Here is a 25,892-nt window from a genome sequence, read left to right as displayed (position 1 = left end):
GTGGACACCTTGGTCTGGGGATAAAGAAGAAACTGCCCTTTACACTCCCACCGTGACTCTGGTCTGTGGGCCCCTAAGATGATCTTTGAAAGGGCTGAAGGAAGCTGCCTTGGTTGCTTTCTTCCTTTCCACTCTGTCACCGAGTCTGATGCAGCCCCAGCACGGGGACGGGCTCTTACCTGTGCGGTGAAGAAGGCTGGGGTGAGGGATCCCGAGGGGAGAGCTGGGCTGTTGAGGGCGATGGAGCCGATGTCGGTGCCGGAGAGCACCAGCGGGGGCGCGGAGATTTCCAAGCCTTTGGGTTTTTTGGCCTTTGGGGGAAGAGATGGAGACCTGGTCTTGGAGCCCGATGACAGGTTCAAGGGCTCTAGGGAATCGGAGTCATGGCAGGCGGCCTCCAGGAAGAGGCTTCTGTGTTCAGAAGGGAGGGGCGAGCTGGGGGACAGGGACGGGGACCGAGACGAGGAGGGTGAAGCGGACGAAATGCTGGCGGCATTTGGCAACATTAAAGAGGAGACCTTGGCTGAGGCCGACGAGGCCAGGAAGGCCTCCGACGTGGAGGGCAGGGGCACCATGGGCCTGCTGGCGTGCTTGTCGCTTTTATTGGTCACAAACCTGATGACAGTCCTGACTTCTTCCACGGGAGGGCTGTCTTCCGGCTGCTCCTCCAGCTTCTCTGTCTTGATGGCCTTGAAGGATTCTGGTGGGTTCTGCAGGGAATTAATGGTGAAGGACGAGTACAGGCCTGAGTGGATGTATTCGTTGCGGCTGGCGCTTTTGAGGGCCGACAAGCCGTGTCTGTGGGCCTCTCGGCCCTCGGCGGGGGCCTTGCACTCGCTGTCCTGCAGCAAAAGGCTCTCCCGGCTGATCTCTACCGCGTGAGGGTCCATTTTCAGTATCTCCGGGAAAGACACAAACTTGTACACAAACTTCTGCCCAATCACCTTTTTGATGATGTTCTGTGAACACAAGAAGAGACAGTGAAAAGATCAGTGCACCCAGAGAAAAATGAGGAAGACATTCGTTGGCAGGGGGAGTTTGGCTGGCAGCAGCACGAAACGTGCCTCCTGATGGACACGTCTTGGCTACGGTGCTGCAGAAAGGGGACTCGGGCTGGAGGCAGCAGAATTTGATCTGCTTTCCAGTTCTGTGGTTACGAACAGTGTGAGCTCTGGCACAGTGATGGCCGTTTTTAGTTTCCTCATCTGTGAAGTAAGAGTTATTCTACCTAATAACGCCCAGGCCGGCCCCATTTGCTAAGGACTTACTATGTGGCCAGCAATGTCCATGTACCATCTCATAAGCATCTGTACGGAAATCCTAAAGAGAAGGTGTTATTACCCAAAAACTAAATGACTGGACTCCCATTTTAAAACTTAAGAAGATAAGCTTACAGCGCTTAAATAACCCACATGAGCCACATGGTAGGTAAGTGGTCAAAGCAGCGTTTCCTTCGCCATAACGCAGTATTGTCTTACCTACCTCTGGGACTTGTGAGAATTCAATGAAATAATAATAGGAAGGCCTTCTGTAAGCTGGAACACATTATAGAAATGTAAGTTATTATCACCAGCCACCACAATGTTTTCTTAAGTCATGTAGCCATTTTTTTTCTTTTCAATTTTCTGCCAAGAAAGCCACTGGAGGAAAAAACAAATTGTCTACTTTGATATTTACATCACTCCTACAGTATTTTAAGTCACTAGTATCTACTTCTGGCTCTTCAGTTTATGGCTCCAAGTCCTCAAACATTAGGATGTAAATGAAAACCAATAATCACGCGAGAAATGTTCACACCCCTTTGGGAGAACAGACTTCATCGGAAAGACTCTCTACTGTTCTTGCAGTTTATTACATGGGAACATCAGCAAATATCTATCAAAGGTTTGTGGGGTGCAAGGTGTTCCACGGAGACCAAGATGGTCTCCCTCGAGCACAAAGAGCTAGCAGCGCCATCCTGTGGGGAAAAGATCCAGAAAGGTTTCCTTGCAAACTGCTCCTCCTAAAACTTGGGTATTAAGTGAGAGTGTAAAAAAAAAAAAAAAAAAAAAAAAAATCATTTGGGGAAGAACTACTTTAGAAGCAGTAACTCCTATTGAGCACCTACTATATACCGGATTTGTGCGCAAGCTCTCTGATCCGTTCTCATACCTCATCCTTCTGGAGGGTGGAAGGTGTCCTCTTAAGACACAAGCTCAGAAATGGGCAGTCATCCGTCCAAAAACCACCACGATCTTCTCATTCTGGAGCCTGAGCTTTTTCACATTTCCACAAAAATTTCGGTGGGGAGAGTCCAGGAACCCCTTAGTAGAGGTGAAATTTTCAAAATGGAGATGGCGTGGACAGGTAACACTTTATTTTTTTAGGTGGTCCCAAGTCTAGTGAACATGACCACCACACAGAGTGTAATATTTTTTTTCCTCGTGATGAGTACTTTTAGGATCTCCTCTCTCAGCAACTTTCAAATATGCCATAGAGACAAAATTTAATTAAATTTGATGTTCCTTTTGTGATCATCGTTTGGTATATAAACATATTACGTTTTTGCCTTCCCTCTTGTTACATTAAAGCATGGTGTTTTGCAGTTTTCTTCCTTAAACAGATCATCAAATCCCAGGAGTGAATTTATCCAGCCATCCGGAGGGGAGGGCATATTTACTATGCCACTGGGATTTCTGAGCAGGAATCCCTCAGGGCAGGCAGCGAAGGGAGGGACACACAATGTCCCCATTCAGCACCGGAAATCCCAGTAACGCAAATCTTGGCGAACCTCCGCTCAGCACCAGCCCACAGGAGGCTCCCATCCCCTGAGCATGTTAGATTCTTAGATTCAAGGCATAACAGTTCCAGTGCCTGGCAGCCTGGTGCTGGAGACTGCAGATTTAACCACCTGAAGGCCATTTATCCCATCTGACCTCAACTGCACACACAACTAGCAAAGCTCAACACTATTTACATACCTTCCAAGAAATTCGGGAAACTTTTAAGTTCCACCTGGGCCTTGCTGGTGGCGTCTCAGTGGGCTCCCCACCAGGCATGGGTACGCAACATGCCTAAGTGAAGTCCACTCCTGGCAGGATAGGGTTAAATAAGTGTGTCACCCGTGCCACCTAACCCAGACTGGGTTCTCAGTAAGAAGAAAAGACACTTGCCTGGAGTGTTCTGCTGCTACGATTCTAAGATATTTCTGGTTTTCGTTAATATTTTTCTCCCTAGGTGAAAACTTTTTATGTTGTCCTCAGCCAGTTCCAACATCCATCTAAACTGACTGAGTCATTAAAGCCCAAATAATTACACAGAAAAAAAGAGAAACTGTATGGTCTGAATCATTTCTTCAGGCATATTCTCGTAAAAAAAATTTTTTTTTTAAACCTTTAATTTTTACCTTTAATTTTATTACAGGTATTCAGAACATAACATCTGAGCAGGGATTATATGCATAAGCAAACCAAGGAGTCATTTGGGGCTCTGATTAAAAATAACAAAAAGGCCTCTCCTCCTGAAAATGGTTGGGAACTGAAAGGTAGTCTCAAAGAGCAGGGCTTTGATGTATTAAAAAGAACAAAGAAGGAACATCTTGGGGAGGGGAGGGACTCAGTTGATTTCAGCTCTTGAAATCAAGGCCATGATCTTAGAGTCCTGGGTCTGAGCCCTGCAGTGGGCTCCTTCTCCCTCTACCTCTGCTCCTCCCCACCCCCACCCCATCTTTCTCTCTCTCTCTCTCTCAAATAAATAAAATATTAAAAAAAAAATTGGGAACAACTTACATGACTGTCGACTGACGAATGGATAAACAAAATGTATAATCAGACTATAGAACATTATCCAGCCATAAAAAGGAAATTAGTACAGATACATGCACCATGAATGCATTATGTGAAAGAAAGGCCGCGTATGTAATGATTCTATTTCTATCAAACATCTAGAATAGACAAACCTAAAGAGACAAGAGTCATTTCCTAAGATTTGGGGGTGACATGGAAAAATTGAGGGGTCACACTAAAAAGTATGGGTTTGGGAAGGATAGTGAAAATGTCCGAAGGTTTACTGTGGTTTTGGATGTACAACTCTGTAGATATACTCAAAGCCACTGAACTGTATGCTTTCAATGGATCCACTGGATGGTATGTGAATCATACATCACAGAAGCGGTTTCTTTCTTTTTTTTTTTTTTTAAGATCATGAAGAATCTTTTTTCCCCCAGCTTTACTGAGATGGAACTGACATACAACATTGTGAAGTTTAAGATGTACAATATGAAGATCTGATGCATGTATATCATTGCAAAATGCTTACCACAATTAGGTGAGTTAACACATCCACCACTCATGTAATTACCATTTTCTTGTGGTGGTGATAGCATTTAACTCTCCTCTCTTGGCAACTTATAAGTAGGTAATACAGTATTGTTAACTGCAGTCACCATCCATACCTTATATCTCCATAACTTACTCATTTTGTGACTGGAAGTTTGTACCTTTGACCAACAACTACTCATTTCCCCACCCTTCAGCCGCCCAGTGACCACTGCCGGTAACCACTCTACTCTCTGTTTCTAGATCTGCTTTTTTAGATGCCACACATAAGTGAGATAATTCAGTATTTGTCTTTCTCTTATTCCATTTAGCATAATGCTCTCACGGTCCATCCAAACATTTACCTTTAAATGGAAGATGGTGGGAATCTTCTATGGCTGGATGGTGATGGCGATAACCCTACTCTGAAGATAAAAAAGGAGCCTCCGCAAAGGACACTGAATTCAGCCATCACAAGAGGGGCCCCGTGGCAGCTGCTGTTTCTGGGGTAGGGGGAGCTACCAGGACACCACCAGAGCTTTTGAGGAAAAGGTTACAGTGGCGGGGATGGAGCTGACCAGAAGGAGGAAGAAACCTTTGGAAAGAATCAGCATGAGCCTTGCTGGTCTATTCCAGCAGGAAAGATGGAGTAGATCTGGCTACCGGACAGTCTGGGCATGAAGGGGTGTGGAGTGTGCAGGAAGGAGGTCAGGTCACTGTAGCCCCGCTGTTTGAGAGCCCAACCCTGCACAGGGGAAATCTGCTCACAGGAGGGGAGCCAGGAAGGAAAGCCCCCCACCAGGATGTCCACAGCCTGAGCCCTAGGTAGTAGGTAGACTGAGAGGAGGCATATGCATGGCAGCCAAAATGACAGCCCCTTACCTTCCACAGGCTGACCCTGGGAGCTTGGGGTGGCATGCACGTTTGAAGAGATCTCTATGGTCTCTGAAGAGTTTGTCCCGCAAGAAAAAGTAAAACCTGTTTAATCTTATTTGACTTTATGACAATGCTTTCAATAAGCAAATGTTAAATGTGTTGAGACTTGACTTGTGTACCAGTGTTGTAATTTTTCAAGTTAAAAGTGTCGCCAAAGGCTATGTCCTATATATGATTTTTCCCAGTAAATGAGGCAAAGCAATTATAAGGCCTTCCTCAAACATCTAGCCGTCTAAAATGGACAGGTGAGGGGTGCCTGGGTGGCTCAGTGGGTTAAAGCCTCTGCCTTCAGCCCAGGTCATGATCCTGGGGTCCTGGAATCGAGCCCTGCTTTGGGCTCTCTGCTCATCAGGGAACCTGCTTCCTCCTCTCCTGCCTCTCTGCCTACTTGTGATCTGTCAAATAAATAAATAAAGTCTTTTAAAAAAATTAATAGAAAATAAAATGGAGAGGTGAATCATCCCGCCTATACAAACAAGCTGGCTGTTAGAGGGAGGTCAGGGTATGCTGCTCTCGGGATTTCAGAGGGTCTTCAAATGGAAATCTCAAGGTTCTCAGTATGAAAAACCTGAGATCAGATGCTTATGTAAGGAAAGTGCTAGTCACCCAGTAAACCCCCCAAAACAAATGGATAAAGCAGGCCAAATTTTGCCTTTCTGACATTTCCTTGGGAATCTATAAGAACCTCCCCTTTCCCCTCCCCCAATCCCAAGAACAGTTAAGAGTACGTTAAGCACTACAGAATACTAAATAAAAAGTCCGGTCAAAACAAAACAAAACAAAACCAAAGAGAGAGAGAGAGAGAGAGAAGAGAAGAGAAGAAATGAAAAGAAAAAAAAAAGAGTGTGCCCCACGAGGAGTCTACTGAGAAAACTCACCGCATACAGGACTAATGGATAGTAGTAGTTGCTGAGTACCTATTACCTGTCAGGCCGGGTACAAAGAACTTGGCCACTGTTAACTCATTTAAACCTCTGAGAGTCTGGAGCTATTAGGATCCCCATCTTAGAGATGGGCAAACTGAGGCTCAGCCAGTATAAATTCACAAGCTAATACACAGGCAGTCTGATTCCAGAGCCCTTGGCCACAATGCAATGGGATACAAGACTCGGGCTGAGACCGCCCAGGACATAAGAGCGCTTGGGGACAGGCTCTTATTATGAAAAGTGATGTGAGTATTTACAGAAAGTCGGTTTTCTCACCCCTTCCTCCCAGACCCACAAGTATGTGTTGCCTACAGTTGCCTGGTAACCTGACAAATGCTGTCTGTGTCCAGCTGAGCAGAGCGACTTCTCCAGCATGGTTTTAGACCAACAGTTGCACACATCTACTTGCTTTTACACAGGTGGGACCAGCCTCCCTGTTCATCATTTCCCATTCAGTGTGTTTCCACAACCAGGCTGGATTCCTGACCCTACATTCCGTGTGAGGTCACGGGCAGCAAGGATGACCAACTTCGGGAGGGGAAACACAACATCCACCCCACACACCCTCCGTGGAAGTTCCAGGCAACAGCAGAAGCTGCTTCCACCACAGCCACGTCCAAGGTGGTGTCTTGAGATGGCAGGAGCCTCAAGGGCAAGCAGCCTGTTGTGGGCAGGACCAAGGCAGCCATCTTGGGCAGAGCAGCCCTTCCTGATTCACCAGCCACCTCTGGCAACGGAGGGACCAGTGAGAGTCTCCCTTAGTTATTCCCTGCTAACTGGATGGAAAACATAGAAAAGTCAGTTTTCTATTTTCCTCCCTTCCCTGTTGCCCTGACAGGTTCCAGGCATACTGGCAACAATAGAGGTGCCTGTAAGTGTGTTTAAATATGTAAACAGACACTCAACTCTGCCTTCTCCTAGCATTAAAGAGAAAGAAGGGGCCTGTGTAAATAATGCTATACAGTGGATAAATTAGAAATGGGTCTACTGTATTGTGATCGTGAAAAAAAATTATATGCAGTGCCAGGTAATGAAGAGATGCTCGAGGAATTCAATTTACCTTCTTAATTTTGATGTTATGAAGGATAATATTAAATTAACTGCATGTTTGTTGAGTGAATGACTCTCACTATAAAGAGAATTGACCCAGGCGGGAAACCGGAGGCTTTACCCCATGAGAGAGAGAATTTTCTGTAGCTGATCCCCAGGCTGGTTCAAGCACCACGTGAATGTGTCCCATATGTGTAAGTATGTGCTTTCTTGTCGGCATTTTTAGACTGAAAACTCCCAGGCATATGGTAAGGGCCATAAGCAAAACCTTACAACCCCATAACTCCTGTGAGAGCTGAATAAACTTGGAGTGCACATATCCACATCCATGGCAAATACAAGCAGTCTGTGTCAGCTCTGCCCTGGTACCCCAATTTTGATCTAAGGTCATGCACCGGACTTGCCAGTGCTCAGATTTCTCACCACAGCTGTTGCTTCTCCCTGGGCTGCTCATGGCCCCAGGAGGAGCCAGACTAGTTCTGGGATCCCCATCAGCATGGCTACCATGCCCTTGCCTCCCCACCATGGGAGGGCTTCAGGAACCACAGGACGCCTCCCCTCTGATTCTGCAACTCTCCTATCTTGTTCTCAAAACGGAGAGATGTCGGCGGCTCCTGAACACAGCAGGAAAGGTGGTGTAGGACATTCTTCCCAACAGCCCGATCTCTTCCTAATCTCACAGCAGCAGGGGCTGCAGAGGAGAGGGTCCTAGATCCTTCCATAAATACCCACTTGGCTCTGTCACAAAGGCTGACGGTGGGATTATAAGGAATGGTCCTAGAGAGTCAGCTGCCTCAGTTTCCCCATCTATAAAATGGGAACTGATCTACCATCTGCCTCATGGGATTGAATGAGATAATCCATATAAAGCTTACAGCAGAACACCTGCTACAGCCACATGTGATAATCCCCAATACATAGCAGATCTCAGTATTTTTGTCCTCCCATGTAAGCAAAAACAAAACATAAAATTCACTTCCTATCCACTCCAGTGGCAAACAAATATAAAAATTAAACCTCCTAGAAGGCTGTGCATATCCCCCTCACTCTGTCCACTGTCCTGGATACCACGCTGGGGCGTATGGCAGACAGATTATATCTGGTTTATATATCTCAGCCAACAGGGGGAAACATGATGTTTTATTTAGTTGGGTTCAGACAAAAAATAGACAGAAGGCTTACCGTATACCATGCCTAGCGTGGCCAGACTTTGACATGCACTGTGAAGGAAACCTCACACACACCGATTAACTCAGGGGTCGGGGGCGGTGGGGAGAGGGCCAGCCCTGGGGACAGCAGATGTGAAATGCAAGGGTCCCACTCCAAAGGCCATGGCAGCTTTAGCAGAAAGGCAGCACGTCCAGCCAGGCAAGTGGTAAGGACACTAAGCAGACACCCCTCTGAGCTCCGCTGCTCTCCGCTGCTTAGAGCAGGAAACATACTGCCCAGGCCAGAGGGAGCAACCCAGCTCTGCAGGGTCTCCATGGCTGCGCCTCAGGGGGAGGGCCATGTGGGCTGCTGGCCCCGAGCGCCCGTACGCAGGATCTCGGGGCAGGGGAAGAGAGATGGATTGATTCTGACGGTGTGCATCTCACCACAGTAGAGATCCTGCGTGAAAGGAACCTGTGGCCAGAAAGGGCCCGGGAAAGAAGCAAACACTGATGAGCGCTGACCACGGACCAAACTCGCACAGCCACCTGGCAAGATGGGTGCTGGGATCCCATTTTAAAGATGAAGAAGCCAAGGCTATTGATGGGAAGGGAGGTGAGACCCAATTTCCGATCCCACAACGGTGGGTTAGATTAACAGGAGGGCTTCGAGTGGAAAACCACGGAGCTGTTTTAGAGGACAAAACAGTGTTAACATTCCTCCCGTGTCTTTCAATTCACATTAGCTGCGAAAAAGCATGTGTCCGTTATCTTAATGAAACAACTATATATACAGAATACAAGAAGAAAAAATAAACCTCAAAAGATGTAAGATGTAAAGTATTTCTTTTTTGCTCCTCTGCTTTTTCGCATTTAATAGCATGCATTCAATATGTATTAATTCAAAATAAGCTCCCCCAACCCACCCACCCAAGAAAGCAGCAGGCTCAGAAAAGCTTACTAGCCCAAGACCCTGTAGCTTGTTGCTGGTGGAGCTGAAGCGTAAACCAACTCGAAGGAGTGCCAAGACGGGAGCCTTTTTTATCCCACGCCGCACCCTCTCCCAGAAAGCTGCTGCCGTTGGCTCAGAGGCGGCTGTTCAAGTCAGTATTCCAGAGTAATCGTGGGGTAACCGCAGCGTGCCTGGGAAACCAGCTTGGTGCCAGGGAAGCAAGGTGGGTGCTCGGGAACGGTCGTTTCCAGCTCCTCGTGAGGAAGACCCGCTGTTCCTAAAGTCTGTTTCTCTGCTGGAAACAGAAGGGCTTCTCCACTCCCAGCGGGGCGCAGGGCCACACTGCTGGAGACCCTGGGTGAGGCCCCCGGAACCTGGCGGTTCCACTTCAGCAGATGGGACATCAAAAGCCCACCCTGAAGTGGGTGACATTCAGGAGACAAGGCTGATGGGAAAACAAGAGGCAGCACAGAGGCAGCTGGCCTCCACATCCACAGCCTGACTGTAGGAGTGCTCGGAGGGGAGCACGGACAGCACGGGGAGCGCCCGCCAGCCTCTCTGAGCCTTGATGGGCCAGACGCTAAATAGAACCAGCAGGGGTGAACCAACCTGGTCCGAATCCCAGTTTGTCTACTTCCTCTGGCTTTGGGAAAGGTACTGAATTTCTAGAAGCCCCCGTTTGCTCATCTCTAAGAGCAGAACAATACTGCACAGCATCTTTTTTTCTAAAAAATCAATATTTGTCAGTGCCCCACTCATATAGGTCCTGCAAATATGACCTCTCACCTAGTACAACTCCACTTAGCAAGCAATGATCTAACTGTATAGCAACCCCACAATACCACACTGTCCTTTCACTGTAGTCGGCCTTCAAGTAATCTAAGTTCCTTTTTTAAAAAAAGATTTTATTTTTAAGGGTACCTGGGTGCCTCAGTCATTTAAGCGTCTGCCTTTGGCTTGGGTCATGATCCCAGGGTCCTGGGATCGAGTCCCACATCAGGCTCCCTGCTCAGCAGGGAGCCTGCTTCTCCTTCTCCTACTCCCCCTGCTTGTGTTCCCCCTCTCGCTGTGTCTCTCTTTGTCAAATAAATAAATACATAAATAATCTTGGGGAAAAAAAATAACAGATTCTATTTTTTTTTTTAAGATTTTATTTATTTGTCAGAGAGAGAGCGAGCGAGAGTGAGCACAGGCAGACAGAGTGGCAGGCAGAGTCAAAGGGAGAAGCAGGCTCCCTGCGGAGCAAGGAGCCTGATGTGGGACTCGATCCCAGGGCACTGGGATCATGACCTGAGCCGAAGGCAGCTGCTTAACCAACTGAGCCAGCCAGGCGTCCCACAGATTCTATTTTTAAGTAATCTCTCTACCCAATGTGGGGCTTGAACTTAAAACCCTGAGACGGAGAGTTGCATGTTCCACAAGCCGAGCCAGCCAGGCGCCCCTCAAATTGCCTAAATTCCTTATCTGGGTACCTCATTGTATAGTTTCCTGAAGGCTTATGCCTTATGTCAGGCAATCCCTACAACACTTTGATACCCATTTTACAGATGAGGGGCCCAGGGCATCAGGCTTAGTTCACGAATGAGTAAGTAGCAGAGACGAGTCTCAAGGCCATCGGTTCCCAGCCAACACCCTGGCTTCAGCTCCTCATTTTGGGTTCCCGTCCAGACCACGAGCTGACTCACCCTTTCCGGACACAAAACCTGACTGTCCTCTCTCCAGAGTTAGAACAAGTCCTCACTGTAGGAGTCATGCTCCAAGCTCCTCCTCTATGACAAGCAAGCATTCTTTCAACAGCGTTTCAGACACTTTCATACGGAAGGCTCCTTGCTAAGCTCTGAGGAACAGAAGAGGAAGTGAATCAGGGTCCCTCCTGGAAGCGTCTGACTGTTGGGGCCATACTGAGCTCTGCCATGGACCTGTTGCGGGCAGGCTCACCACACACCTGCCACCCTGAGGAGCAGCCCTGAGGACTCCAACCCAGCAACCCGAGCTGCCTCTCCCTGGGCCCGTCTTTCCCGTCAGCACTGAGTTGTACGGTACCCACCTCCCCGCCCCCACAAATTCATTCCCACCCAGAAGCTCAGAATTGGACTTTATTTAGAAACAGCATCTTTGCCCGTGTCACCAGAGAAGGATGTTGGGACAGAATCATCAGGGAGTTAGGGTCAACACTAAAGTCAACACCTAGTGCCCTTACGACAAGAGGAAAGGCTCCGGGAGACACCCAGGGAGGAGGCACAGAAGAAGGAGAGGGACAGACACAGAGACTAAGCCTTGAGCCACAGCCGAGGGACGGTGAGGACTGCCAGGGCCACTGGAAGCTGGCAAAGGCCAGTACGCATTCTCGCCGAGAGCCCTTGAAGGGGGCGTATGAACTGCCTAGTGGACACCTTGATTTTGGACTTCAGGCCTCCAGAACTTTGAGAGAATACATTTCTGTTGTTTTGAGCCACCAAGTTTGTGATCCTTTGTTACGGCAGCCCTAGGAAACATATAGTCCCCCCAAAACTCTGTCCAGCAGGGCAGGGGGCACAGCCTTTCCCGAGGGCGTGGCCTGCCTGCGGGCAGCTGCACTACCGTATGCAACACACTGAGACAGTTGGAGCCTGAACTGTCCTCTGTCTGAAGCTTAAGCCTTGAGTGCACATACCAGCTCATATGCACACGTGCACACATGCACACATCCACGGCCCACTTTCAACTTCTAAGAATAATGTGCCGCCAGTAAAGAGGTCCAATTTGGTCTTAGAATTGGCTGACTCGTGGGGGAGGTTCCGTTGTGGTTTGGGTTGAGATCTCTTCCTTCCCTGGCACCGTTAGACAGCAGCGTGAACCATTTCTCTAAATTCGGGCAGCCTGACATAGGAGGCCTGCTCAGCCTTGCGGCCCGAGCCCCGTGCTCATCGAAGCTTGCAAACATGAGAAGCCTGGCAGGATGCCCAACCTTGGACTGGACATGAGGAGCATTTTTCTGCCCTCTCTGGGCTCGTGGCTGCTTCTCCTGGACTGAGACTGCTGTCTCCCTGCTGGCTCACTTTCAGCACTCAAGGGTATTTTTATTAAAGTCCTCTGGAGTGTTAACACAACAAAATATAAAACTGGTCCCCCAGCATGTGCTTGGCTGGGCAGGGAGCAGCCACCTCCAGCGGGAGGGGCTGGGAGCTGCAGGTGGTCTGGGAGCATGTTCTCACCCTGGCTTGGCCACCGACACTCCTGAACAACCACCTGCCCACTCGGGTCCTCACTTGCTAAAGGACGGGCAGGCAGGCAGGCTTCTCAGCCCCTGTGCGGTGTCAACACCCTGAGCTGACAGACTTCTTTCTGTGCTACAGGGAAGCCTGCTTGCTTGTTTCACGCTCATCCTGCATTCATTTGGCACCACTGCATGCCAGATGCTGCACAGAACTGGACTTGGTAAGGAAAACCAGCACCCGGTTGGCAAGACAGGCATGAGGATGGTGGAAGAGAGTGAAAGCAAGGCCAAGTGCAGACATCAGGTGGAGGAGAAGCAGGGAGGGTGTGGGGAGGAGCTGGAGTGGACCAGGCAGCAAAGGCCAAGGGAGAGCCCAGGGAAGGAAGAGGTCTGAGTAGAGGCCGAGAGAGGGTGGCAGGCCAGGCTGGTACAGGAGAGGCAGTCTGTTAGGGGCCAGATGGTGAGGGCGTCTGGAGTCTTTCCAGGAGGCTGCAGGATGCTGGGCAGGCACAAGGGCAGAGCGGGGCCGTGCTTGGATCTGGCTTTCTTTAGGAAGTGTCATTTGGACATCTAGGAAGTGGGTAGGGGGAGGGTCCTAGGGCCACCAAGCCTCCTGCTTTCAGCTGGCTCAGAACGCTGCCAGCCATTTCCCCGTTGTCATTTTGAACAAACAGGGGTTGGTCTCCCCTCCCTGCCTGTCCTGGGGTGATAATCAGCAATATTAGGAATGGGGGGTTCAAGTCTGGGCCCAAGGCCCTATAGCTGTGTGATCTTCTGGCTTCGTGGACCTTGGGCTCAAGCGTCGTAGACAGCTCTGCCGCCTACCAGCGGTTTCATCTTGGATCTATCACTTAAGCTCTCTGAAACTCAGCGTCCTACCTCTAAAATGGGCCCATTACCAACTGTGACGACAGGCATTTCACATGTTAGAAGAGGAGTCCATAAATGTAAAAATATCCAGCACAGTGCTGGCTTAACACAAATCCTCCATACAAGTGCGCTTCCTCTCCGTATGTCACAAACTGGGGGTAGGAGCTGAGGTAAACTGTTGTCAGAGCACAGGCAGGAGGTGTGGGGTGGGGGTGGGGGGCCCAGAGGAGCAGCTGGGCCGGTGGGTGGATGGTGGGCGGTATGATGTGAATGTTAGGGGTTCTGTCAGTTTGTCTACACAACCACTGAATTCTCCTGCAGCTAGAAGCTGTCCAGAAGCAGGAACACTCATGCCGGCAGACCAGTGTGGGCTTGGGCAACAGCCTGACGTAAGTGGATTTGGCTAGGCGGCTGGAGCATTGGCAGCCGAACACCGAGCCCAGCAGCCCCATCAGCACAGTGTTGAAGGTACTCCCAAGACTCCGGGTGTTTCTTAGCAACTGCCCTATTTGGGGGAACACGGAGTGCCACCACGAAGCTAGCTTGGAAGCATGTGCAAAACAGCTCCCCCAACCACCACGCAGTCCCCCCCACCCCATGTCCCGCCAACAGCCTGGCCCCCTCAGGTCAGCCGCTCCTTCCCAGAGCAGTGTGACCAGACTAGAAAACCTTCCTGAAGCTATCAGCTACCCAACCGCCCTCCCTCACTGGGCAGCTTCCAGGACCAAAAGCTTCCAGAAAGGCCCTGGTTATCCCCTCAGCCCCCAAGCAAAAGTGTAGTTGCCATCTGTTGTACTTCAAACCATCTAAGCAGCTGACATGACAGGAAGGGGACAAAAAAGACACCTAACAAAAACACCAGACCCCTAACACTCAGAGCCAGAGCTGGGCATGGGGGGGGGCATGTGTGTGGGGGGACAGCTTTGATGTACAAAACACTCCTGAACAGAGCCCAGGAGAGATGGGTCTTCTGTGGAATTTCACCACCAACAGAAGCCTTCCAGAAAGTTCCAGGATGCAAACGCTTGCGGGACTTTTGTTCTTTCTTCACTCTGACAGACAGTAGTACATCATTTTATCTTCATAAAATTTATTTTGGGGAATTAGAGAACTCTGCCAGGGCCAGGCTTCTTGGCACAGGCAGGCGATCTCAGATATGTATTATTAACATGAACATTTTCCTGTCGTGATTGCACACCCAATTTAAAATAAATTATCCAATTAAGTTGAGAAGGTGACGCGTTCTACTTCCAGGAATATGCTGCCAGAGACACTGTCTTGACTGTTCTCCCCTGAACCTCTTCCAATTAAGCAGAGACCGTTCGGGACACTGTGAGGATAAGCTGGGATGTTGCTGTGGAGACCGGAGCGTTTTTTCATCATAACGCCGTTGCAATCTCCTGATGAGAAGGGAGCTGGCAGAGCTCTCAGCCTCCCCCTGGGAGGAATGCTCACCGCCAACAACAACAAGGACAAAAGCTCCGTTGGACGGAAAAAGGACGAGGGATTGCGTCAGCTTCCAGGTCTCCTGCAGCCAGCTCCGAGAGTCTGTGGCTGGAGCTTCCTCCGGGAAGTCAGCTGCCCCGTGTGCAAGCTGGCCGTGCAGCCCCACCGGTGGGCAGATCCTGGGAGGGGCACGCATGCCCTGACCTGAAGGGGCCACAGGGCCAGCTCGGGGCCAACTCAGTCAGCCCCGAGAAGTCGGTATGTGCTAACCTGGCCAAAAAGATTGGGGCTTGGGGGCACAGGGGGTGAAGCGGGACACCATGAATGCCAAGAAGAGCATGGGGAGATAAAGAGGTTTCTTTCTAAAATGCAAATCTGCCCACAGCACTCTTGCGCTTCCAGCCGTAGCCATGAAGTTCCAACTGTTCCACATAACGCGCTGCATACTCCGTGCCCCACTCACTCTTCCAACCCCATGTCCCCCTTGTTCCCTGCAGAACCCTGGGACTCCCCTGGGAAGCCAAAACTCAAACTCCTAGCCTCATGCACATATTGTTCCCTTTGTCAGTGAGTCCCTCCCCAACACGGTCCAGCCTGATCAACCCAATCTCATTGCTCCGGGCCTGGGCAGGTGTCCTGACCTCCGGGGTCTTTCCCTCTGCCTTTACTTTCTGCAGCTGCCCTGGAAGATGCTGGCGCCAGGGCCAGGCTAGCACTCTGCTCTAACTGCCCGCACAGGTCTGTCTCCCCAGCCGCCGCACAGCCAGCCGAGGGCAGCAGCTGTGTTTTTAAAGGTAGGGCTGAACCTGGGAAGAAAGAAAGCACAGGTGAAAGAAAGAGGGAAAGAATATCTTCTCGAGGGGCGCCTGGGTGGCTCAGTGGGTTAAGCCTCTACCTTCGGCTCAGGTCATGATCCCAGGGGCCTGGGATCGAGTCCCGCATGGGGCTCTCTGCGCAGCAGGGAGCCTGCTTCTCCTCATCTCTCTCTCTGTCTGTCTCTCTGCCTATTTGTGATCTCTCTCTCTATCAAATAAATAAATAAAATCTTTAAAAAAAAAAAAAAAAAAAAAGAATATCTTCTCGAGAGGGATGGAGAACTAAAAACCTCCCAGAAGCTACGGAAGACGGGGGATCCCAGCAGCACGTGATGCCCCTCAAGCGTGGGCCCATGGGTGTGGGCAGTTGATGGGGCCACTCACAGGCACGCTCTGGGCTTTGAGCGCTCTCTCCTCTCCACTCCACCGTGAGAGGTTTAAGAACCAGGTCTGAGTTGTTAACGAGTGAAGGAGTCATTAATCTCGTTCACAAAGCCAATCTCTGAAAGACTGCAGAGGTTGTAGAAGGACTTCTAGAAGAATCCATTTCACTCTAAGAGAGATAAAAAAAATCAAACCATACTCCGCCCCCCCTCCCCAAATTCCAACCATCAGAACTACAACGAACAAAGCCACATCCCAGGACACAGAGTGAGACTATGGGAAGCGAGTGGGTTGGGGAGGGTGGTCTTGACCTGAGCAGGCAAGAACTAGCTGGTTTGGGGCTCACGGGCTTGGACGCAGCCTCCTTCCTTCATCTGCACATGTCCCAAGCTGACCGGGCGCCTTCGGTCCATGCCCGAGGAATACAACGGGCTGCGTCCGAACCTGGGCATCACTCCTTCCTTGGAATTCTACCTGGGTTTGCCCAGCAGCCTCTTCAAAAGCTATACGTGGGGGCAGCAGGTCCTTGTCAGTGCGTAGCTGCAACCCCCCGACCTCCCAGCCTTCCCTAATGGTGTGTGTGACGGGCAATCTCCAGATACGCAGACGGAGGAAGGAACACCAGAGGTCTCCTATCATGGCTACGGCTAAGCCAGGACGGGTCCAAGTCCCCTACTAGAGTTCGCTCCTCCAGCGCAGAAGGGGGCTCCTTCATCTTTCCGTCCACCCTGGGGACCCAGCCCAGGGCTGGGCATGTGACAGGCCCTCCGTGACACGCCTATCATAGACTCTAGCTTCACACCTGCTGTTGAGTCTAGCTGCTGTCCCGATCACACAGTTTTCCTTCAGAATGTGTGGCATTGATCATAATTTTGAAAATCTGAATGAAACTCCAGTAGTGTCTGAAATATATGTGAAATATATATGAAACATATGACAAACGACGTATGTCTCCCAAGCAGAGATGCTGAATCTTACCATCCCCTCCCTGCACCCCGTACCTGTGAATGGGATCTTTAGAAATAGGGTTCTGCAGACCTAACTGAGCTAAGAGGAGGTCATGAGAGTGGTCCTAATCCAGTAGGACTGGTGTCCTTAGAAGAGGGAAATTCAGAGAGAAACACACAGGAATAACATCACGTGACAAGCCAGGCAGAAACCGGAGTGATTCGGGTGCTGGCCGAGGGATACAAGGACCCACGGCCCCCACCAGAGGCTAGGAAGAGGCAAGGAAAGATCCACCCAGAGCCTCAGAGGGAGCATGGCCCTGCTGACACTGACCTTCGACTTCTGGCCTCCACGTCTGTGAGACAATACATTTCTGTTGTTCTAAGCCACACACTCTGTGGTTACAACCGTCCAGGACACTAATCCAGGTTTGTGCGGTATTAACAGGCACCTGTCACACAGTGCCGGGAGTTTCATCAGCCCGGCTAACAGAGGGGACGAGCGCTGGGGGTGTGTACTTAGCAGGTGCCTGACACCTTGCACACGAGTTCACACCATCCGCTGAGGGAAGGTGCTGCTACGAAGCTCCCTTAACCATGGGGAAATGGACACTCAGAGGCCGGGCGTCCACTCCAGCCCAGAGAGTACTGAATGCAAAGCTCCTGCGGGCTGCTCCAACTGGGGCTGCTCAGAGAAGGGTGCTCCTCAGAGGCGCAAGGAAGCATCATTGAAATAGTAAAGCATCTTAGTCACTGAATTTCAGAAGGGCCTCCATATACAAAGATAGGCAGTTGGGTAAAGAAACTATGGTCATCCATCCTCAGTCACCCAGGATCCGACTCATCAGACCTCTAGGTGTGCTCACGTAGGAAAGCGGTACACAGGTCCAAACTTTCTTCTTTGCAGTTGTCTGAATTTTTCAAATTAGCGATGAGGATCACTTCTCTGGCTAACACTTGGTAGCACCTACTGTATTTTGAGCACGATTCTCAGGACCGAATGTGTGTGAACTCAGCTGACCTACACCCCGCCCCACCACCACGGTACAGGCTCTACTATCAGACCCATTTTAGGAAGGAAGCTGAAACTGAGAGGGATCAGGCAGAGCACTCACAGTGGAGCTGGATTTACACCCAGCAGTCTAGCCCCAAGTCCATGCTGTGAACCACCTTGCTATAGTGATGGATGGTGGGGGGTGTGTGGAGGGAATTGGGAGGGGGGAAGTTTCTTGAGGAATGACAATTAAAGTGTTTCAGCCCCAAACAGATACAATTAGCCCTTGTACCATTCGCTCTGATGCTTTCTACAAAGTACTGCACACATTTTCCACTTTTTTTTTTCCCCTCTGTCCATGTCTAATATTCTGGAATGAGCTAAAAATATAACCTACAACAACAACAAAAAATAATGGCATTCTCATGCTTGCAGGAAAGCTTCCCTATCAGGACACACCAAGGGAGGGGCAGTTTGAGCCAACAGTGAGGAGATGCAAGCTAGCAACGGACAGAGCAGCCAACGGGAGAGAATACAGCCGAAAGGGTGGGGAGTCACCCACCTTAGGCCACCTGTAGAGCACACTCTGGATGGATGGACAGGACTGGAGAATGGAGGAGGGGCTGGGGAGGACGCTGAAAGGCAAAGAGGGTCACACCGAGAGCGGGGGAACCGTGAGGAATGCCTGCGGAGCACGATGGGACACAAGGAGGAGCAAGTGGCCAGGAGCTTCCCATTCACAGACCCTCCCCCATTCCGCCTCTCAGCTCAGAAACCAAACCGTGTGAGACTGCCACTTTTGTGGGGTCCAAACGGTCAGATGATGGCAATTTGTTACGGTTCAATGTATACACATAGTCACAGAGAAACACTGGCAAGGTTGAGAAAAGTGCTGAGCATGGGGGCACCTGGGTGGTTCAGTGGGTCAAGCATCTGACTCACGGTTTCAGCCAAGGTCGTGCTCTCAGGCTCGCGGGACAGAGGCCCTCATAGGGCTCCGCGCTCAGCAGGGAGTCTGCTTGAGATTCTCTCCCTCCCTCTTCCTCTGCCCCGTGCCCTGCTCACATGTGGGCTCCCTCTCTCTCTAAAATAATAAAATCTTTTTAAAAAGTGTTTATCACGAAATGTAAAATCTACTGTAATGTTTGTAACCTTTGCGTTTCTCCCCGTTCCCCCTCCCCCCCTTCCTCTCCTCTCCTTCAGTCTCTGCCCCCTCTTCTTTCCTTCCTTTGTATTTTAAGCTGTATCAGGAATCTAATGATCACACTTACTCATCACTTCAGGGCATTTCATGAGAAAGATTCAAATGCCTGTGTGCACACATGTGTACTGTGTACATGCCTACGTATAGTGTGTACACGTGTGTACCACACACACATGTATATTACATATACTTGCATGGATACTGTATACACGTGGACGTGTGCTGTGTGCACATATGCATATTAGCATGTGTACTGCATACATACACAGGTACATGGCTTGCACACATACATTGCCTGCACCTATGTGTTGTACACACACATATATTGCGTGCATGTGCATGCATGTTGCATGCATGTGAATTTGAATTGTGTGCATGCATAGGTGCATGGCACACCTGTGTGTAATGCACACACGTGTGCAGTGTGTACACACATGTAGCACACACATATCGTATGTCCATGCGTGTGTCTTGTGTACATGTGAGTGTACTGTGTACACGTGGAAGGAAGGACATAAAGTGTCCTCCCGTGGTGGCCACGCCTGTGTGACTCGCGGGACAAGAGCTGCTCCTGCCCTCACTGTTCCCATGAGCTGGCTGCTCACAGGTCACGTGGCCAAACCTCAGGCTCAGCGCTGGTGGGAGAGGAAAGGGCAAGAGGGCGAGGAGGTCACAGCGACCACTCAGACCCCGGACCCAACGGGAGCAGGGCCGTGCGGTACTGCAGGGCTCAGTAAGAAATGAAAATCACCTCTGTGCTACCTAATGGCCTCCTCGAAACTCGGGTGTTCAGGAGGCAAAGAAAATGAATGGCCCAGGAGGTAAAGTGTTTGCCTTGTGGCCAGGAATGCAGGCAGACAAGTCAGGTCCAAGTCCGAGGCTACTGCTTCCCAGAGAGGCCGTGGGTCCAGCAACCCGGGCTGCTGCGTTTAAATGAGGCGAAGCGTGGGAAGTGCCCACAGCTCCAGGCCTTAGACACAGAAGGTACCAAAGTGTGCTGGGCGACTGAAGCCCCGAACCTGCTCTCCCCAGAGACTTAGAAAGTCTGCCCAAGGGAGAGCAGGTGTCTTCTCCATAGGAATGGCTCTACCGGCCTTTGGATGAGTCCCTTGCAGCCCAAGGTCTCCTTTCATGCTGAAGACCCTGCATCCTTAGCCCTGGTGCCTGGGCCACAAGGAGAGTCGCAGGTACTGAGACAGGGCCCCTAATCTTTGATGTCTTGAATTAAAACAATGACATTTTTCTAGTCTCAAAGCCAGGCTTTTAGGCACCCTGCCAACAGGCAAGACGACTGTTTTCCTTCAGAGGGCTCCCCGCCACCCCATTCCCATTGTGTAACTTAGAACCTGGGAAAATATGCAAAACAATAAACCATCTGCGAGTCTTTCAGACGGTGCAATTTGCAAGAAATGCTTTTACTTCTTCATAGGACTCTGCATTAAACCAGGACTAATTAATTGCTACATTAAAGGAAAGCACCTTTAACATTTCAATGACATAATCATATGTAATTACGATCATATAAAGGAACACTTTATAATTAATGATGTCTCCACTTCCTGAAATGTGTAATCCTTCTGTCTTGAATTCCAAAGAGGTTGGCAAAAGGCAGGCACTAAATATAGATCAGGAACTAATATTTAAATCAGCTTTTAATTCACCTTTCAATACGAACTGCAAATCCAGAACAAAAGCTTACCCTTATTAGGACTCTTAAGTCTTTGTGTCTGTGGGGCTAAATATACAGCACCAACAGATCCTCGCAGAGAGGGCCAAAATTACAGGCCTGAAATGATTACCTCTGAAGAGCAATAATTTTGCCCTCGCAGCCACATTAACTGCTTTTCCAGAAATGCATTAGAACTCACCCCAACTGTCCTTGCTTGGCAACTGGGCTGTGTCACCACTTAAAAAAGCGCTCTGTCTCCTCTCTGTGACTTAAAAAGGAAAATGGCTTTCCTTTTAATTAGGGAAATTTCCCACAAAGGTGCAAAGCCCGGGGTGGTAGCAAGCATCGTTCTTTTTTTTTTTTTTTTTTTAAGATTTTTATTTATTTATTTCAGAGAGAGAGAGACAGCGATAGGGAATACAAGCAGGGGGAATGGGAGAGAGAGAAGCACGCTCCCCACTGAGCAAGGAGCCTGATGTGGGGCTCGATCCCAGGACTCTGGGATCATGACCTGAGCCAAAGGCAGACGCTTAACGACTGGGCCACCCAGGTGCCCCAGCAAGCATCGTTCTAAGCATTGAACGTGTTTATCTTCGTAACAATGCCGAGATGGCACTAGTATGATCCCCCTCATATAAATGAGGACACTGCAGCTCTGAGTTGCTAAATAACTTGCCCAAGCTACCAACGTTCCAGGAAAGACCCATCTGAGTGAACGGCAGACCAGTCGGGATGCGCAGACTTTCTAGATCTTAACGTTCATTCTGTCACTCAAGCAACTGACAACAAGGGAGGCCTGAGAACCTCCTGACAACTAATTTCTACTGTGAGCAAAGGTCTGCAGCAACCTCTAAGGGAAAATGCAGACGGAACAAAATTCGACCCATAGGAACATGCAAAGGGCTTCTAGGAAAAAAATAAAAATCCCTATGGCACAGCTTTCCCTTCCACCAGAAAAACCTGCACAAATTGCCTCCATCTGATGTTTCTAATCTGCTTCATGGTCCACAACCATCTGCTTTCACCAGGGAAAGGAGCAGGCGGCGCTCCATGCGAGCAAGGCTCAAGGGTTTACCTTGTCATAATAGTATCGAAGGGCTCTGCTCAGCTTATCGTAGTTCATGTTCGTTTTGTTCTTCCGCAGGCCCCACAGTTTGGCCACTTCTTCTGCTTTGAGGAGCTTGAATTCACCATCGTTGGAGGTCCAGCAGATCAGATGCTCATGTTTCTGGTCCAGCAGCAACTGCAACAGGAACTGCCACAGCGTGATTGCACTCTCCATACCTGCCGGGGAGAAGGCGGGCAGAGCCGTCAGCGCGGGTGCCCACCTGGACAGCGGCCGGGGGTGGCCTCGGGCCGGACGCCTCAGCTCCTGCCCTCCCTTCCACAGGGAACCCAACAAAACACCGCTTTTGCATCGACCCCACAGGCCACTGGGACTCAGGTGCCTTCTGGAGGCATTTTTGTAAACAGCCCCAATTCAGAAATACCAGGAAGCCCTGTGATCCCTGTAGTCACGACACGCGTCCCCTCCAGCCAGGGGGTGGCATCGGGAGGAACGTGAAAGCGATTCACGAGCTCCCACTTGCATGATGAGTCCCCATTCCAGCGAGTCCCCTCTTAACACCGGAGTCTGTTCCCAACCAGACTCTTGACTGCTTTGTTGGTCAGTCTCGGAGCCCGTGATCTGCTGTGAATCTGGACCCCATGACGAGTGGGGGCTGGGCTCTTCCTGTCAGCGTGACTACATGCCGTGCTGCCCAGGGAAGGGTCTCTGTGGGGCTGCTCGGTGTCTTCCCCGGACTTCGAAACTGAGCGCGGTGCCACGTGTCTCGGGGCCCAATGGACACAGCTTTGTGAACTGAAGGATCACCACCGCCACGTGAAGAGCCCTTTGCTTCACCAGACATTTGTCCTGTTACAGATCAAACCCATGGCCACAACCGCTCCGATGGGAAAAGCATTTTTCCCAGCTATGACAGGATTAGAAAATACTCTTTTCCTTTGACTCTGGTGTAGACTTTGTAAGGGCTTTTCCTTCTGTCTAAAATGCTGCTCCCTAGCCTTGGAGCCTGGTAAACTCCTACTTACCTGTGATGACCCAGTTGTGAGGGAACTTCCCTGAAGAAATTCTTTCCCCTTTCCCCCCAGGTAGTTCCTTATCTTCAGACATTTGAGGACTTTCATGGCAATGGGCACTGATTCTACTACTAATACTAATGCACTTATTATATGCACGCTTGTTAAAGTAGTAGGTGACCAGGATTAAGGGGGGTAATTCATCATGACAAGCACTGAGTGACATCTGCACCTGCTGAATCACTGTATCATACACATGAAAAGAACACTGCATGTTAACTATCATGGAATGAAAATAAGATTTAAAAAATAAAAATAAATCCTCTCAACGAAGAGGGGAGAAAACATTTATTGCATGAGGAAAGAGGTAGTTGGGCTGGTCTCAAAAGCTGTACCTCAGGTCCCCTGTCACAGCTGGACACACCGAGTGCCCCAGCTTTCACTCTGCGCTGAGTGGGGGTGAGTTGAGGGGTGCCGGGTTGAGGAAGCCAGGGATGACCAGAGGGTGGAAAATTGGCTTCCAGCTGGAGTTTCAAAAGCAAGGTGGGGGTGGGGACCGAACCAGAGAACACTAGGGTTCCCCACAAGGAGAGCAACAAGGAGATGCCGAAGCCGAGGGGTACTGAGCAAGGGGCATGAGTCCAGGACACCTGATAGCCAGGATAACTTCCTTCCAGGACCCCTTTGGGCCACTGGTTGTGTCAATTCCACAACACCTTCCCCGCATCTTCTTAAAGGGGCAGCCTTCAGGTGGACAAGTTACTTTTCTCCCACATGGGAACGGACATGTCACCATCCAACAAGCACTCACTTCTTTCTTCCTTTTCACATATTTAGCCAAAAGAACACATTATTTTTTTTCTCTCTAAGCAACCACGGGCTTTTCAGTTAAAGGAAAGCAGATTAGGAATGATCTCCAAAAACCCATAAGGCATTTTATTTATGGCTCTTTAAAGGAGATAGTCTTTCCAGAAATGAATCTTCGCCACCATGGCCACTCGGTCTGTGAGACAGTAAATCATGTCACTGTTAGATCAAAACCGCCCCTGCATTTCAAGAGTCTTGTAAGCACAACTGCCGTGATGTGTGGCAGCTGCCAGCCCGGGTTCCCAATATGACCCACCCTCCTGATTATTTGTGGATAAGCCACAGGCTCGCTTCTCATCGTTGGCACTAAGAATTGCGAACAGGCGTCTCAAATTTTTTGGTATTCTTTTGGCCGAACACTTCAGACAGTAAGCTTTAAAATATCTTGGAAACTTCAAGCAGATGCTCAGAGGAACTGCTCCAAAGGGCAGAAGGCTGCCCGTGGGTCTGGAAGTCTGGAGGGCAGGGGCGGCCGGGCCTCTGGCTCGGGCACCAGGGAGGGAGGCAGTCAGCCACCTGCACGTTCATGGACTCAAACCAGCATGTTCCAGATGGGACAAAAGAAACCTATCTGTGTATTCAAATGTATTTACACTTTCTGCTTCTGCCAACCAGGACTCCTAAAGCCTCTGGTGCTGTCTGAAACCCCCATTCATGGGACCCCAACCCCAGGTATGGGAACCATGTTCTCTGGGCATAAGTTAGGAGGATGAAACGTTCTCCATCTTCCTCCCCTTCTCCTATTGAAGTGACCACAGAGCCGTGCACGAGGTTGGGGGGGGGGGGGTGCAGCTCTTTCTCCCCACCCCAGTGAAATTTGACCTTGACTGTAGGACTCCATCTGGCCAATGCAACATTCACTGGAAGGCATGACCATGCTGATCCTGAGCCAAGGTCTAAGAAGCGCCACATGTTTGCGCTTTTCCTCTCATGCTCCTGTCCCTGCTGTGAGGCTACTGCCCCGAAATGAAACACAGGGAGCCAACATGAACTCAGCCCAAAGCCTTGAGCCCGGGCCCACAACCCACAGGCTAAGGCAGCATCCCTGAAGCTCACCGCGGGAAACAGAAGTGCCATGGTGCACCAAGGACGCGTGGGCCCGGTTGTCAGGTGGCACCATGGCGGCCAAAGTTGACTATGACAACATGCAGTGTCTCTGCTTTCCAAAAATTCTCTCTTCAAAGGAGTGCCGTTATCTTCGCACTGCAGGGTCGCATTCACAATCGTGAAGTGCGTCTAGACATGAAAAACACGTGCTGAACAGTGCCAGGGGTAGGGGTGGGGGTTGGCTGACCTGATCTCACTGCGAGGGCCACCAGCTGGCCAAGGAACCACCAGGGCCTTAGAGAAAGGCAGAAGAAGAAAAGAAAAGAGGGCGATGAACAAGAGTAGAGGAGCAAGTGGTGGGGGTGGGGCCCCACATCAGGGTCTCCTGGGTTTCTGGAGTAGAGGAAATGGGCCAAGGGAAGGCACGGAGCTGCGAACCGGACTTCACAGAGCTGCCCCTGCCAAGCGCTTAGAGACCAGCAGGGTGGGCCTTGGAACATTCCTTTCCCAGCCCTCCCCCCAAGTCTCCCACACTGAGGTGTCACAGTCAGACGACCTCTGAAGACTGGAGGATTCCTTAAAAGTGTGACTGCCACCACTCTACAGGCGGGGATCTTGGCATCAAGCCACTCTTGCGTAAAGCACAGCGAGCCGGGTGCGGGGGTCCTCATTCTCGCCTTCTGCAGCTTTGCTGGCCACTCCTGTGTCCTCACTGGTCTTCCAGTGTCAATGAATGTAGAGCACACACATCTTTATTGTTGGAAATCCCAGCCACACGCGACTCAGAAACCTGTCCTGGGAGTTTATAATCACACCTACGAACAGGTCGTCCCCTTCAACCATGGGCAGAGGTAATTCTGGGATGGGGGGGGACGTGGCTCCAGGCCCTCCCAGCCCTCTGGGCGCTAATCACCCAGATGATTAAAACACCATTAAAACAAGAGGGTATGTGGGCAACGGCTGGGGGGGGGGGCAAGAGGCCCCCAGCTGACATCCCTGCGATGGTTCTCTCCATTCAAGGGCACTTGCTGTGCTGCTTTTAGCTCCAATCCTAATTTATTTTAATT

The 25,892-nt window shown here is 50.2% G+C and overlaps 1 protein-coding gene across 1 annotated transcript in view; it reads right to left on the bottom strand.

The window, feature by feature from the left end:
* Positions 1-25,892, bottom strand: part of ELK3 (ETS transcription factor ELK3) — a 68,880-nt gene that overhangs the window by 19,182 nt on the left and 23,806 nt on the right. Inside the window, exons 2-3 of the mRNA XM_059186579.1 lie at positions 21,908-22,116; positions 180-959 (exon numbers count right to left, since the gene is read on the bottom strand). Of these exons, the coding sequence (XP_059042562.1) occupies positions 180-959; positions 21,908-22,114 (987 nt within the window). The 5' untranslated portion in view covers positions 22,115-22,116. The remainder of the gene's footprint in view (positions 1-179; positions 960-21,907; positions 22,117-25,892) is intronic.

Source organism: Mustela lutreola, chromosome 8 (genome assembly GCF_030435805.1).
Source record: "Mustela lutreola isolate mMusLut2 chromosome 8, mMusLut2.pri, whole genome shotgun sequence".
Lineage (NCBI taxonomy): Eukaryota > Metazoa > Chordata > Mammalia > Carnivora > Mustelidae > Mustela > Mustela lutreola.
Note: the sequence above shows the minus strand (reverse complement) of the source record. Positions and strands in the feature narration are given on the sequence as shown.